At 36.0% G+C, this 13,865-nt stretch overlaps 1 protein-coding gene across 1 annotated transcript in view; it reads right to left on the bottom strand.

The window, feature by feature from the left end:
- Positions 1-1,172: 1,172 nt before the first annotated feature.
- Positions 1,173-13,865, bottom strand: part of SLC35F1 (solute carrier family 35 member F1) — a 538,040-nt gene continuing 525,347 nt past the window's right edge. The window contains exon 8 of the mRNA XM_074187448.1: positions 1,173-5,288. Coding sequence (XP_074043549.1) covers positions 5,064-5,288 — 225 coding nt within the window. The 3' untranslated portion in view covers positions 1,173-5,063. The remainder of the gene's footprint in view (positions 5,289-13,865) is intronic.

The raw sequence follows: 13,865 nt of genomic DNA, 5'->3' as shown, positions 1-13,865 counted from the left end.
GTTCTATGTGGGGGCCTAGACTGTGGTCAGGATCTGAATGTGGTCAGAGCCCCAGAATCCTGTTTCAGGGGCAGAGGACAGAGCTCTGCAGTCTCTCTTCACTCCCCTCCCTCATCTCAATGGGCTCATGCCCTGGGGGCTCCTGCTTACCGGCTCTGCCTGCTTCTGTTTCCTGGATTTGGGCTGCTGAAAGACCAAGCTGCTGGCTGTGGGCTCCAGGTGCTCCCTCTGGCAGAGTTCCGCCACTGTTCCCCCATTTTGTGCCTGCTGCTCCCCGGGGTGCAGCTCAGGAGACTCCCCCACTGCTGTGAGCCTCGGCTCCTAGTGCCCTGGGGCTGCCTCCGGGAGGCTGAAGTTCTTTGGCTCTGGTGGGCCGCCCCTCTGGCGGGCCACCCCTCCGACCCCAGGGAGCAGAGCCTTTCTGCTCTTTTCCAGGTTACCTTGAGTAGGAGAACTGCCTCACTGGGTCCCTTTGTGGGTTCTGTCTCTCGAAAGTTTAGTTAGAGTCCTTAGTTTATGAGTTTTTATCAGAGAGCTCCTAAGACTTGATCCCTTCATGTCGCCATCTTGGCTCCGCCCCCTGCAAAAATTTCTTAATTGAATGTCTGACTCTTCTGCAATATTTCTAGGTCTAGCATTGAGCCTGCTTGTGATTTGAATAGCAGTTTATTCAGAGACTGTTATTCTACAAATGAATCATCAAGGTAATAAGATGATTTCAAGATATCTTGCTCAATTTTACTTTTTTTTTCCCCTACCGTATTCTCACTCCAACCTTATAATGAGCAAAATTGACCGAATGATCCCTTTGTGCATATAATGGTCCTAAGTTGATAGGAAATGTCAAAAGGATTTAAAGTTGAATCCTTTCTCTGAAGAGATTCACAATCTGATGGTATGTGAAACTATTTCACATTTCATTCATTTGGCCTCCCATTAATTCAGAATTGCTAAGAATTTGGACATGGGCTGTGCTGGTTTACCTCTGTACTCTGAAAAAAAAAGATTTGCTAAGCAAATTAACAGTGTTATCAATATTTGGGGTGAGTGGAAACAAGAAATATTTTATTTTCAGAGAACAAATTTTTTATTAAATCTTGGTAACATATTTGGGTATAAATGATTAATGTATTAATTATGAGTAAATCATCTGTAGTCATAAAAGAAGGCCCTAGGGGAACTTCATGTGACAATACTTTGTTAACCATTTTTATTGCTCTATTTTCTTGTAAATCATTTAAAAATAAATATTCTTCAATATAGCTTGGCCTTCTAATCAACCAGTCCAGCTTAGTGAGGTTTTACTGTAAACACACAGGTCAAAACCATGTAAACTTCTACAAATCCATTCTAGGGCTATATAAGGCCTAAAGTAAGTTTCTTATAAGTTTGTAGGCCATTGGGACGAATAGAAGGCACCTACATAATTTTAAACATGCATGAATTTTGCTTCTTTTAGATTCAGTGTGATTCCAAGGGTCATGTCCTCTGACCTTTGTAATTTTTTATGTGGAACTTCAATTGCTGGGCAAGATTCAACTGTTCGATTTGTTTTTTTCCTTGGGGGTTTGGAAGACTTCAACAAAGCTCCTTAAATAACTGAATAAATAATTAATTCAGCAGATGAGAAACACTATTATTTCTGCCTTTGAAGGCAGAGCTCTGGGGGCTCACTGTACTCCTACCTAATTTGGAAATGCTTTCTCTTGTGTTGTTATTTTGGGGTGCATTTTGCTTTCTATGGGCTTTTCTTGCTATTTTCAGCTTCCCAAGAGAGCCTCAATTGACATCATAGGAGCAAGAAACAGGAAAGGAAACCCATAACATTTTGCTTTTATAAAGCATTTATTTTTATTTGAAAACATTATACAGGCATTACATTGCCACAGCCAGTCCATATAGGAGCATGCAAATATCAAAAATGGAGAAGTGTTGATTCAGCATATTGGTGCAGATTCTTTTTTTTTTTTTCTTTTCTTTTTGGTTTAGATTCCCATTTGCAATGGTCAGGGTTAGTGTGCTTATTATGGGGTTTATCAGTAGAATCCTACCCATGGGGTAAAGTTTTTCTTTTTAGCTAGCTTGGGACTATGAAATGGTTTTAACAAAAACAAAATGAAACAAAAAAACATACTACACGCTTGTCAGAAAGTTAATAGCACAAGTTAGCAATATCTAAACTAAACACTGAAACTTTTCCATTATGACACAGTGATGCAATTTTTTTTTCAATTGCTTGGTCTACAATGTTATGTGTTTCCAAGTTTGCAGTGGAAAGCTAGAACCAAGATATCTCTGCCTCCTAACCAAGCTTCTGGGAGGCCTGTGCCCTCCCTCAGGTGGGGAGGATTTAGGTAGGCTTCCAGTAGTTAAAAATTACCCCCCTCTCCTGCTAAGGGCTGCTCAGTTCCCAAGGGGGTGGTGTTGTTGTCAAGAGATCTAGTTTACTTATATAACCACTGCCCCACACTGTTAAAGTCTCATTCAACAAGTGGAGAATTGTGAGCTGAAAAATTGAATTGTTGCTGGTATATAGAGATTCTGAAATTATAGGAAAGAGAACATTTAGAGTAACATTATCCTTCCTACCTTCCCATCTTTCCTTACTAGTCTAATTAATATTTGTATACAACAGGAAGGCTTGCATGCCATTGTTCTCTTTGGGGAGCCCATTGAACCCTTCTGATCTGGGGGTCACTTCAACACATTATCCATCTCTTTTCCTGGAGAAAAAAGAAAGCAACACTGTGACTCCAGTGATGGGAAGGTCTTTGTGAGGAGAGTTTGCTGAGTGATGATGAAGGGTGTACAGTGCATTTCTAAACATTCACACTTAGTTTCCATACAATGGAGTCAATTAAATATTCTATAAAAATGTTCAAATGGCAGATTTAAGCCATCTGTTGATTGCAAACCTTTTTTTTAAATGTAAATTTTAAAAATTCCCAAGTCAGTGAACTGACCTAGAAATGCCTTCAATCCAGTTTTTCCTAATAAGACTACTAAATATCTACAAATTAGTGTCATAAAAATGAATAAAAAAGAAGACTACAAAGATTTGGCTTAAAAAATAAATACTAAAAAGAGAGTAAACCAAGAAAAGTATGCAAAATGAAGGAATGTAAACACAAAAATAAAACCACAGTTTTTTAAAGGTCTTTAGACCCAAATAGACATAATGCTCAGAGAAAGGTATTTAATTGGTTTAAAAGGTAGCAGAGAGTACAGGAGATGGCAGGATTCTTTAGGATTGGGAGAGTTTAAGCACAGTGATTTTTTTTTTCCAGAAAATAAACACATTTTTAAAGGAATTATCTAAGAAGACAATAGATTTTGAACAGGAGTTTTTCCTCACCTGTCCCAAGGGATCTTTCTCCTGGAATGTGGGCATGGTCAGATTATTCCCTCCATGGTTGAAAAACACAAAATCAATCCACACACTTTCAGATTAATACTAAGGCATAGTTTTCCACTTTAGTATGAGTACTGGCCTGGTTTATGCTCTTTAGCATGTCAAGAATTATACAAATGCTCCTTTCTACTTTGCAGAAACCCTATAATCTAGTTGTTGTGCTTAATATTTGCACAGATGTTTATCTGACTTTTTAATTTTCTCACAAACATTTACCTTTTCTTTCTATTCCCTTTACCTTTATCAGTGCCTTCTCTGCATCAACCAAAGAAAGGATTTTTTATATTACTCACAGGTTACAACTAGCACTGGGAAATTAAGTGGACCCTTTTTCTGATTCTTGACTTCTAGTCCTTTAAAGAAAGGGTCATTTTCAGGAGGAAAAAATGTATATAAAAGACCCAGCAGACTCAAGATAAATTAAGAATTTAATATTTCAAAAGATTAGTTCTACTTGCCAGATGGATACCAAGCATTCTTCATATATAAATGTATATATAAAATGTTGGCATCTCTACCATTGTGATGGTGTCAAGTCAACTGAGTTGCTCTTGGTGCCTATACTTCCTTTGTTCCTAAATTTTTTAGGTGGGTGGCACAATCAGTTAAACTTAAAAAATGAACACAATTTCTTTATTGGTACACTTAGAAAAGAGGAAGTCATAATTAGTAGATAGTACTGACTTCTTCAAGTGCCTTGATTCTATTCCATATTATCTCACCAAAAAAAGATCTAGAAGGAAAAAAAATAAAACACTGGAGCTTTTTTGTGGGGTAGGGAGGAAAGAGGAAGCATAAGGGAGAATAGATTAGGGTGAAAACAAGTATCTTGGGAAAAAATGACTTGGTTTCTGGAATTTTCCCATAACCCATAGAAATAATACATCCTTGACCCTATTATCTTAGGGACTTGGTTGGCAGAAACCTCATGGCACAATAGAAGGCAATGACCTGGAGGAGTATGTAGTGATTGCAAATAGAAAAAGATTAAAATGCTCATTTTAGATCTATTCCTAGAATAGAGAATTATATGGTCAGTTGCCCCTCCCCACAAGGGTCACAGCAGAGATGACATATTGAGCTGGCAATCCAACAGTTGGTGGGTCAACTGTTAACCACCAAATTTCTAGGCTAACTAAGCTTTTCTGGGGTGGAGCTCCTGCAGCATGCATCACTCACAAAGTCTAAGCAGAAAAAATTAAATATGATTCTTAAAAAGTGACTTGCCATAGAAAAGTGGGATTTATGTGACTGCTTGTAGAACTGGTGGTAATTTGATTTGTATCTGGGGTAGGGAATTGGGGCGGTGTGCAAAATCCCCTCTTGAATGTTGGTTCAATAATAATAACAGTAATAATAAAAAAAATAATAATACTAGCTTTTAATTCAAAACTTTTCACAGTAATCGATGCAGAGGGAATTATGGTCAGTTTACACCCCCCAGATAAATACCTCTCCAAATAGGATGTTTTGGAGTCTGAGTCTCTAGGGACAATGAGCTTGTTCTTTGCAAGGGACTTTCAGATTTGCTACCTTGCAGTCCACCTGTGTAAACTGCACCTGGTAAATACCTTTCTCTATGTACAATACAGAGATGATGGGCATACACATAGCCACTGAGTCATTTTCAGTGGGTTGGGAGGGCCTAATCCTAGGCAACTCTCACGTGGGGCTCCTCTTCCATCTCTTGACCTAGGCTGGTATAGGTAACTGAAGGCTCCACCTGCCCAGAGGTTGGTAAGTCTACAACAGTTCCCGATGGATTTCGAAACTGCTTGTATACCCGAGGATCTTGGGCTATGTATGTGGAGGTGGAGGAGTAGAGCACCAGTCCGATGAGGATAGTGAAGAAGGACAGGAGATAAAGTCCTGAAAACTAAACAGACATAATACCAAGTTTGTTAATGTAGTAAGACCACAGGCTCATTCAATTATTCATGCAACAGATATTTAATAAATTCCTACTGCATAAAGTCACTGTATTGAGGGAGGAATATGTAAGTGTTAAATAATGATAGTTAATATTTATATAGCACTTTAAGGTTTGCAAATCTCATATATATTATCCCATTTGGTCCTCATGACAACCCTGTTATTCTCATTTTGCAGATGAAGAAACTGGAAATAAATAAAAATTCCATGTGATACACACACACACACACACACACACACACACACGCACGCACAAACATATATATACTCCTAATCCCCTTTAAAGTCCCTTTAAAAATTTGTACTATAGAAAGGAGATAAACTATAGTCTGTTCAAATAACTATAGAACAAAATATAATGCAATTTGTAGAACCAGTGCTTGCTCAATAAATGCCATCTATCTATCTATTTGTCTAGCTGGCCTATCAGGAAATATGGTCTCAAAGTAAATTTTAAAGAAAAATTCAGGGGTGGCTAGGTGGTACAGTGGATAGAGCACTGGCCCTGGAGTCAGGAGTACCTGAGTTCAAATCCGGGCTCAGACACTTAATAATTACCTAGCAAGCCACTTAACCCCATTTTCTTTGCAAAAAAACAAAAATAAAAACAAAACAAACCTAAAAAAAAAAAACAAAGAAAAATTCAGTTGTGAGTAGGCGGAGCCACCAAAATACTATGAAGATGTTGCTGGAGATTCAGTGAAGGAAAGAGGGAGCTGGACCAGTGTTCGTTCACCTGTGGTGAATGGTCCTATTTTATGTAATAGTTCTTATTAATTAGATATTAAATTTAGACATTTCTTTTTAAAAATAAATTTTATTGATATCTTTTGGATTTTCACATTATCATAGTTTCCCTTAGTATCTCCCTCCCTCTTTAGAGAACTATCACAAATAACAAATAATATTTATTAAAGACATTAAAAGAAAAGGAAAAATCAGTACAGATTAATATTTTGAAAAGTATGAAAACACACAATGGACAACATTGGTGAGCATTTATTTGTCCATTTTCTTGAAGGGGTGGCCTGCCAATATTGTCTTCACTCAAGTAGTCTTTATAATTTTGTTACATTATCCACTTTTGTGTGTGTGTGTGTGTGTGATATTTCCCTTTACAATAATATAATCATTATGTGTATTTCTTTCTTGACTCTGCTTACTTTACTCTGCATCAGTTCATGTACATCTAACCATGCTTTTCTGTAGTCAACACAGATTATTTTCTTACAGAACAATAATATTCCATGAACCACAATCATATACCACAATTTGTTTAGCCATTCACCAATCAAGGGTCATCTACATTGTTTCTAATTCTTTGCTATTACAAAAATTACTGCTATAAATATTTTGGTGTATATGGAAATTTTAATCAATAGCTTCCTTAAGTGTTGGTTTAGTAGTGGGGTCACTGATTCTAAAGGTATGGAGATATTTGTTACATTTTTTGCATTGGATAGTATCCAAACTGCTTTCTCAAATGGTTATATCATTTCACAAGTCCAACAGCTGTGGCTATTATCCTACAATCCATCCAAAATTGACTATTGTCATTTTTTTGTTATCTTTGCCAATTTGTAGGGAAGAAGGTGAAACCAGGGTAATTTTGGTGTTCATTTTTGTTATTAGTGATTTTGGAGCATTCTTGCATTTGGTTAGTGAATACTTTGCTATCTTTTTGAGAATTTATTTTTCATATCCTTTAACCACTTATATATTGGGGAATAAACATATATATATATATATATACATATATATATATACATGCATATACATGTCTAAAGCATACATATATATCAGGAGTTTCACAGGTCTTCTGACCCCAATTTTTTTGCTGGCCCTTTCTGCAATGACAAAGTTGCTTCTAGAACACCCCAGAATTAGATTTGGGTAACAACTAGAAAAAAGGACACAGGAATGAATTTAGGGAAGGGATTCAGTGCCTAGTTTCAAAAGCCTTTCATCACAACAAAACTGCCCAAAGGAAGGAGAGGGAAAAATGTAAGACATTAACTCTATTAACATAATAAACCCTTTGTACAGATTTAATTCTCAGATAACTGGCACCAGGCTAGGGGTCAGGAGACTTGAATTCTTATCACAGTTTTGCTACTAACCACTTGGATGACCTACAAATGTTACTTCCCTTTGTATCAAAATAGAGATTTGCAGCTTAGGGACAATCTTCTTTTTTTTTTCTGGCCTGCATTGTACATGCAAATGTTCATTTTATTTGGTGTTTATGAATATAAAAAATGAAATTTAAAAAGTTACTTTTTCTTATGGGCCTCAGTTTCCTTCTCAGTAAAATGAGAGGGTTAGAGCAGATCAGAGATTCTTAATCTTGTTTGTGTCATGCCCTCTTGGCATTCATCCATCTTTATAAACCAATGGATGGATCTTTTCTTAGAATAATGTATTAAAATGCATAATGTAAAATATTCTTTCAGCTATTTAAGTTGTTTTCTTTCTTTTCTTTTTGTTTTTTTGCAAGGCAATGGGCTAAGTGACTTCCCCAAGGTCACACAGCTAAATATTAAGTGTGAGGTCAAATTTGAACTCTGGTCCTCCTGACTCCAGGGCCAGTGCTCTATTCACTACACCACTTAGCCGCCCCCTTCCCTTCTTTTCAACAAATGAGTGTTGTATTTTGTTAAAGGGTTTTTCTGTATCTTGAGATAAGTATGTGACTTCAGAAATTTTGGCTTTTAATGTGATTGATTGTTTTTCTAATGTTGTATCATCCTGACTTCCATGATATAAATCTAACTTGATTATAATAACTGATCTCTTGGATGAATCATTGTAATATGTTTGACGGGATATTGTTTTAACTTTTTAGTCAATATCAATGATACTGGTCTATAATTGTCCTTTTGTGTTATATCATTGCCTAGTTTAAGTATTAGGAGTATATTTAACTCAAAATGATTCTCATAGATTTCTTTCTTTCTCAATTTTTGAGAATTTATGAAGTTCTTTAAAAGTTTAATAGAATTCTCCTTCTTATCCTACAGAGTTCTTTTTCCTAGAGTTCTTTTATCATCTTTGGTAATTCCTTTATTGCTAGCATTATTTCCTTAAACTTCTCTATCTGATCTGATAATTTAGGTATTTTGTACTTTTCAATGTATTCATCTATTTCTCTTTTGTCTTGGCTAGCATATAACTGTATAATATGCTCTGATTATTTGTATTTCTTTTGATTGTGATGAAAATTGTGATTGAAAATGATTTGCTCATCTTTTACTTTTGATTTTATTTTTTTTGCTCTCTTTTTAATCAGATTAGTGAAATGTTTGTCAATTTTATTAGTCTTTTATTGACAAACATTTCTCTATTTCTATGTTTTGTTTTTGCTTTCCAGTTTGTCTATTTATCCCCCCAATTTTCACAACTACTCTTTTGGGTTTATTTAAGGTGTTTATTGGTTGGTTTTCCAATTTTTTTTCCCCAAACTTTACTTTTCTTTTTATTCCTCCAAAGAAAAAAGCCATAGAAATCAAAGCAGACAATTAGACTGGAGCAGTTAATTCAGTCATGAGACAAAGAACTCCTTCCTCCCACTGCCTACCCACTCACCCCAGGATTCTCCCTACAGGCTTCCATTCAGCCTCATCTCCACCTCAGTACTGGACAGTACCAGGCTCAGATGAACGAGGCAGGGTCCAAAGGAGGGGCACCAGAATGGTGAAGGAGTACTAGTTCATCCCATAGGAGGATGGCTATCAAACAAAGTCTTTTGGCATGCAGAAGGCAGCACTGGGGTGAGGAGAGGCCATGATAACTTCTCCAAACATCTGAATGGCTATCACATGGAAAGGTAGCCTGTTTTGGCCTTGGAAAGCTATAGGGAGAAATGACAAAATGGCAAAATTTAGACTTAATGCAAAGAAAATCTTCCTTCCATTTAATGGGTGATTAGTAGATGTAACGAGTTCTCTCCACTCCTCACTGAAGGTCAGATGACCATCTAAGTTCTTTTGCGGCTGTGTCAGAATAAATGATGTCTCATGGCTCCTTCTGGTTCTTCTATACTGAGAGGTGGGGGCTGAGTGGTTTTCCAATTTTTAAAAAAATGTATATTCAGTTCATTAATCTTTTCTATTTTCTATTTTATGAACATATGTTGTAGGGATATGATTTATTTCCCCCAGGAGTACTTTATATGTATCTTTGAAATTTTGGTATGTTGTTCCATTTTCTTTAACATAATTATTTATTTTTCCTATGATTTGTTCTTTTATCCATATCTTACTTAGAAATTCATTATTACATGTCTACTTCATTCTGCTTCTCTTATGTTCCCCAAATAATAACTACTTTTATTTCATTATAATTTTTTTAGTTTTTTTTTTTTGCAAGGCAAACGGGGTTAAGTGACTTGCCCAAGGCCACACGGCTAGGTAATTATTAAGTGTCTGAGACAGGATTTGAACCCAGGTACTCCTGACTCCAGGGCCGGTACTCTATCCACTGCGCCACCTAGCTGCCCCAATTTCACTATAATTTTTAAAAGATATATTTATGGGGGCAGCTAGGTGGCGCAGTGGATAGAGTACCGGCCCTGGAGTCAGGAGTACCTGGGTTCAAATCCTGTCTCAGACACTTAATAATTACCTAGCCGTGTGGCCTTGGGCAAGTCACTTAACCCCGTTTGCCTTGCAAAAAAAAACTTAAAAAAAAGAGATATATTTAGTACTTCTGTTTTTTATACTTGTTTGCCATATCTCTGTGTGTAAGGAAATAGGATCTATTTTTTTTTTAGAAAAGTGATAATGATGAGGTGATAATGAGAAATATGGATATTCTTTTATAGTCCTTTTGAGAAATACCGTAAGTCTTTTAGCTTTTATTTCTTCCAGCAATTTGTTCAGTTTCATATTTTCTTTTTTGTTTGTTTTCTGTTGGACTTATCTAATACCAAGAGAGTTATTCAAGTCACTAGTTTTTTTTTTTTTTTTTTACTATGGCTTCTTGTGGTTCAGTTAATAATGTCTTTGTGACTTTAGAAGCTAAGGTATTTGGAGCACATAAATTTATTACTGACAGTAGTTTATTGATTATGGTTTCTTTCAGCATAATGTAGTTTCCTTATTTATCTTTTTTGAATATTGTTTTTCACTTTGTCAGGTATCATGATTGCAATTCTGGCTTATTTGGTTTCATATGCAGAGGAAATTATCTTCCATTCTCAGTTTTAATTTGTGCATGCTTGTTCTTTAAATGTGTTTCTTGGAAACAATCGATTGTAGAATTTTGTTTTGTTATCCAATTTATTACTCTTTTTTTTGTTTTTTTTGGGGGAGAGGTGTTTATTCCCATTTTAAATTATGAGAATTAGTTTATATTTTCCTTTTCCTTCATTTATTTATTTCTAATATTTTTTCCAAGTTATGATTTTCTTCTGTCACGATTCTCTATTTCTTCAGTTACTTTAGCTTAGCCTTTTTTTTAAGGTGCCATATTCCAATGGCTCTCTTTCCCTAACCCCTGATGTCCCTTCTCATTTTTTATACTTTTCCCTTTAGAGTTTTGCTTATTCTTTCTCCACCCTTCTTTTATCTAGTTATTTATCCCCCCCTTTTTTCTGTCAGCTAGTGAAGTAAATTCCCTAACAAATACCATTCATTAGTTTAGTTTTTAAAATGTTCATTTCCCTCTCTATTCTCAGTATTTCCCATTAAATCAAAATTCCCAAATTACCCATTCTGGGGTTTCCTCTTCAAGCAGTTTGGCTACTGCCCAAAAGAACATGCCCCACAGAATCTCTTTATTGTGCTTCACTCCCAGAAAAATAACAATTCCTTCAGGTAACAAAAGAGGATAATGTGCAATCCCCTAGCAATGTCCCCAATTTTGTAATCCATCACTGACCTCAGAAGCTTCAACTCCCTCCTAAGGAAGGCTGAATGATCTTTTCAAGTGCTAAATCCCTATAGACAACATCCAGCTTGTAGTCCCCATCTCCTGTCATAGAACATTTCTCTTCACCCATAGGAGCTTTCATCAGTAGGACCTATTTCTAACACCAAAACAAGATCTCCTCATTTTTCCTCCTTTTAAGTCTTCCCCCCTCTTCATCCACTCCTTTCTAGACTCTTCTTTTCCTGAGAGATCATAGGAGTTGCTTCCCCTCATTGCAAGCTTCTTGACCAGAGTACATCACACATTCCCTGTCTCCCCCCACTTTCCTCTTCCATATACCCTCCCTTTTTTGTAATTTAGCTTCACAAAAAACATTGATTCACTTATGATTGAGGTGCTACCTTCATCTGACTTTGGCCTCTTCATGTATGTTTAGAAAGAAGTTTCTTACTGGTCCCTTTGCTATCACACTCTTGTCCTTGGTTGCTGTATGTTTCCTCCTCTTGCATTTGTGTTGTCTAGAGAGTTTAAAAGGCAAACTATCTCTTCAGGTATGAATTTCTTTTTAATGTTTTGAATGCTTCTTTATTATTGAATGTCCATGTTGTTATTTGAATTTTCTTTGTATTTGACAGTTTTTCTCCTTGCCTCTAGTTGTTTCTCAATTATTCAGTTCTTTCCCTTGGGCTTAGTAGGTTGTCACATAGTCCAACACTCAGAGTTCTATCTGGTTCCTTCCATTTCTCAGTTCTCTGGTCTGATAGAACAGAATAGTATCATACTGGTGCTCTTGCAGTTGAAGTGGATTTCTATTGTTTGGATCTCTGAATCTTTGGGAGAAGGGGGATGTCAGAGTGTGGAGTTGAGTTCTATTTCAAGCCCCGACAAATGTTCTGCCCTACTCCCTTTGGTTCTATTGTAGAGATCTTTTGCAGCATAGAATGCTACTGTGGTGCTAACTTATTGAGGTCTCAGCAAATTTCTGCTGTTTATAATTTGGATCTCCATAGCAATGCAAAAGGGTAGGAGAAACAAGTGTATGGAGCTACAGGGCAACCTTGCACCAATAACTTGATATGTAGTGAAGGAGGTGGTACTGAGTGAGCTAAAATTTGGATTTGTGACCCTAGATCATGCAGAAAGCTGAAATTGCTTTATGTTTGGAGCATAATTTCTATTTTTGGAGAGGTTTGAGAGATTATGAGGATCAGAGAAAATATCCAGTCCTCCATCTTGTTGGTCATGAGACCTGGAAGTAAGTTTAATCATTTCTATCTTGCTGAAGGAGTTCAACTGCTATCAATATTATCTACATTTTTGTATCCTGGGATAATGTCCCTAGGTATAGGTTTGATTGACAATTTTTTTGAACAGACATTTTAATAATTTTGTCAGTTTTCTTTTTTAAAAAATGAAGTTTTTCTTTTCTGATTTCATAAACTTTATATCTTTTGCTAGACTCTTCAGCTCAAATTATGAGATTATTATGAATATCATTAATAATGAGATATAAATCATTAATAAGTATGTGGGAATAATGACTAGACATAGTTAAAAGTAAAAGTATCCTAATATTACTCAAAAACAAGTTGGTTGTTTATGGCTTCATTAAACTTAGAAGAAAATACGGAAAATATATCTAACCTTTTAACACAACTAAAAACATCTGATGCCTGTCTAATGTAGCTGTATTTGGTCACTCTTACTTTACTTTAATCAATTTTGAAGACTTGTTATCAATGCGGGGAATGCCACAGTAGAAGGTTAGAAAGATCTAATATTATATTTTCTCCCCACCAAAACTTTAGTGATCTAAATATATTGCCTGCTGTTTTTCTAAGAAACTTGGCCTTTTAGGTAGTTATATTTTTTAAAAGTAAATTATGCACTGACTTTGGAGTTAGGAGATCTAAGTTCAAATGTGGCCTAGACCTTGTAACCCTAGGCAAGGCACTTAACTTCTATTGCCTTCAAAAAAAAATAAAGTATGATTATGAATAAATATAGTTGAAAGTGAATTTCTTTTTGTACTTGCATCTAGGAATTTCAGTGCATTCAGGAAATTTTTCTAGGACCTTGAATCTTTTGAGATTTTTCAATGGAAGTCATTTGGCAAGAGACTGAGTACTTTTCTTTCTATATACAAATAAGTGGCGCATTCCAAAAAAAGAATAAAACACAGGATTTGGAGGTAGAAAAGTTGAGTTTGAGACAACCTTTCCTATCTTTGTGACCTTGGGCAGAATATTTGGATCTGTTTTTTCATCTATAAATAGATGAACTTGATATATTTAATATCTTTCTAGCTCTAAATCTGTGATTTCTTCTCCCCTTCTTCCCAACCTCCCCAGCTTCTTTACTGTGCAAAATCTTAGGTTTGTAGGTAGAGGAGGCCACTGACCAATGGTCTGATTTCAGCACAGAAGATCCCCCTGCCTCACATCCTTCTTCTGACTGGGACCAGCAAGTCTTCAACTCGAACTTTATTTCTGAAGCCACAAGGTATTCTTTTCTACATATGGTACCTGATTGCATAACTGTATTTGGTTACTCTACTTTACCTTAATTAAATCTGAAGGCTGTTTGTCTCTAGAGTTGACCTTGCTATCTACTTTGGGAATTCTCTGTGCCAAATTAGATTTTAGAAAGT

This window comes from Macrotis lagotis, chromosome 5 (genome assembly GCF_037893015.1).
Source record: "Macrotis lagotis isolate mMagLag1 chromosome 5, bilby.v1.9.chrom.fasta, whole genome shotgun sequence".
NCBI classification, from domain to species: domain Eukaryota; kingdom Metazoa; phylum Chordata; class Mammalia; order Peramelemorphia; family Peramelidae; genus Macrotis; species Macrotis lagotis.
The sequence above is the reverse complement of the archived record's forward strand: the minus strand, read 5'-3'. Positions and strand labels throughout refer to the sequence as shown.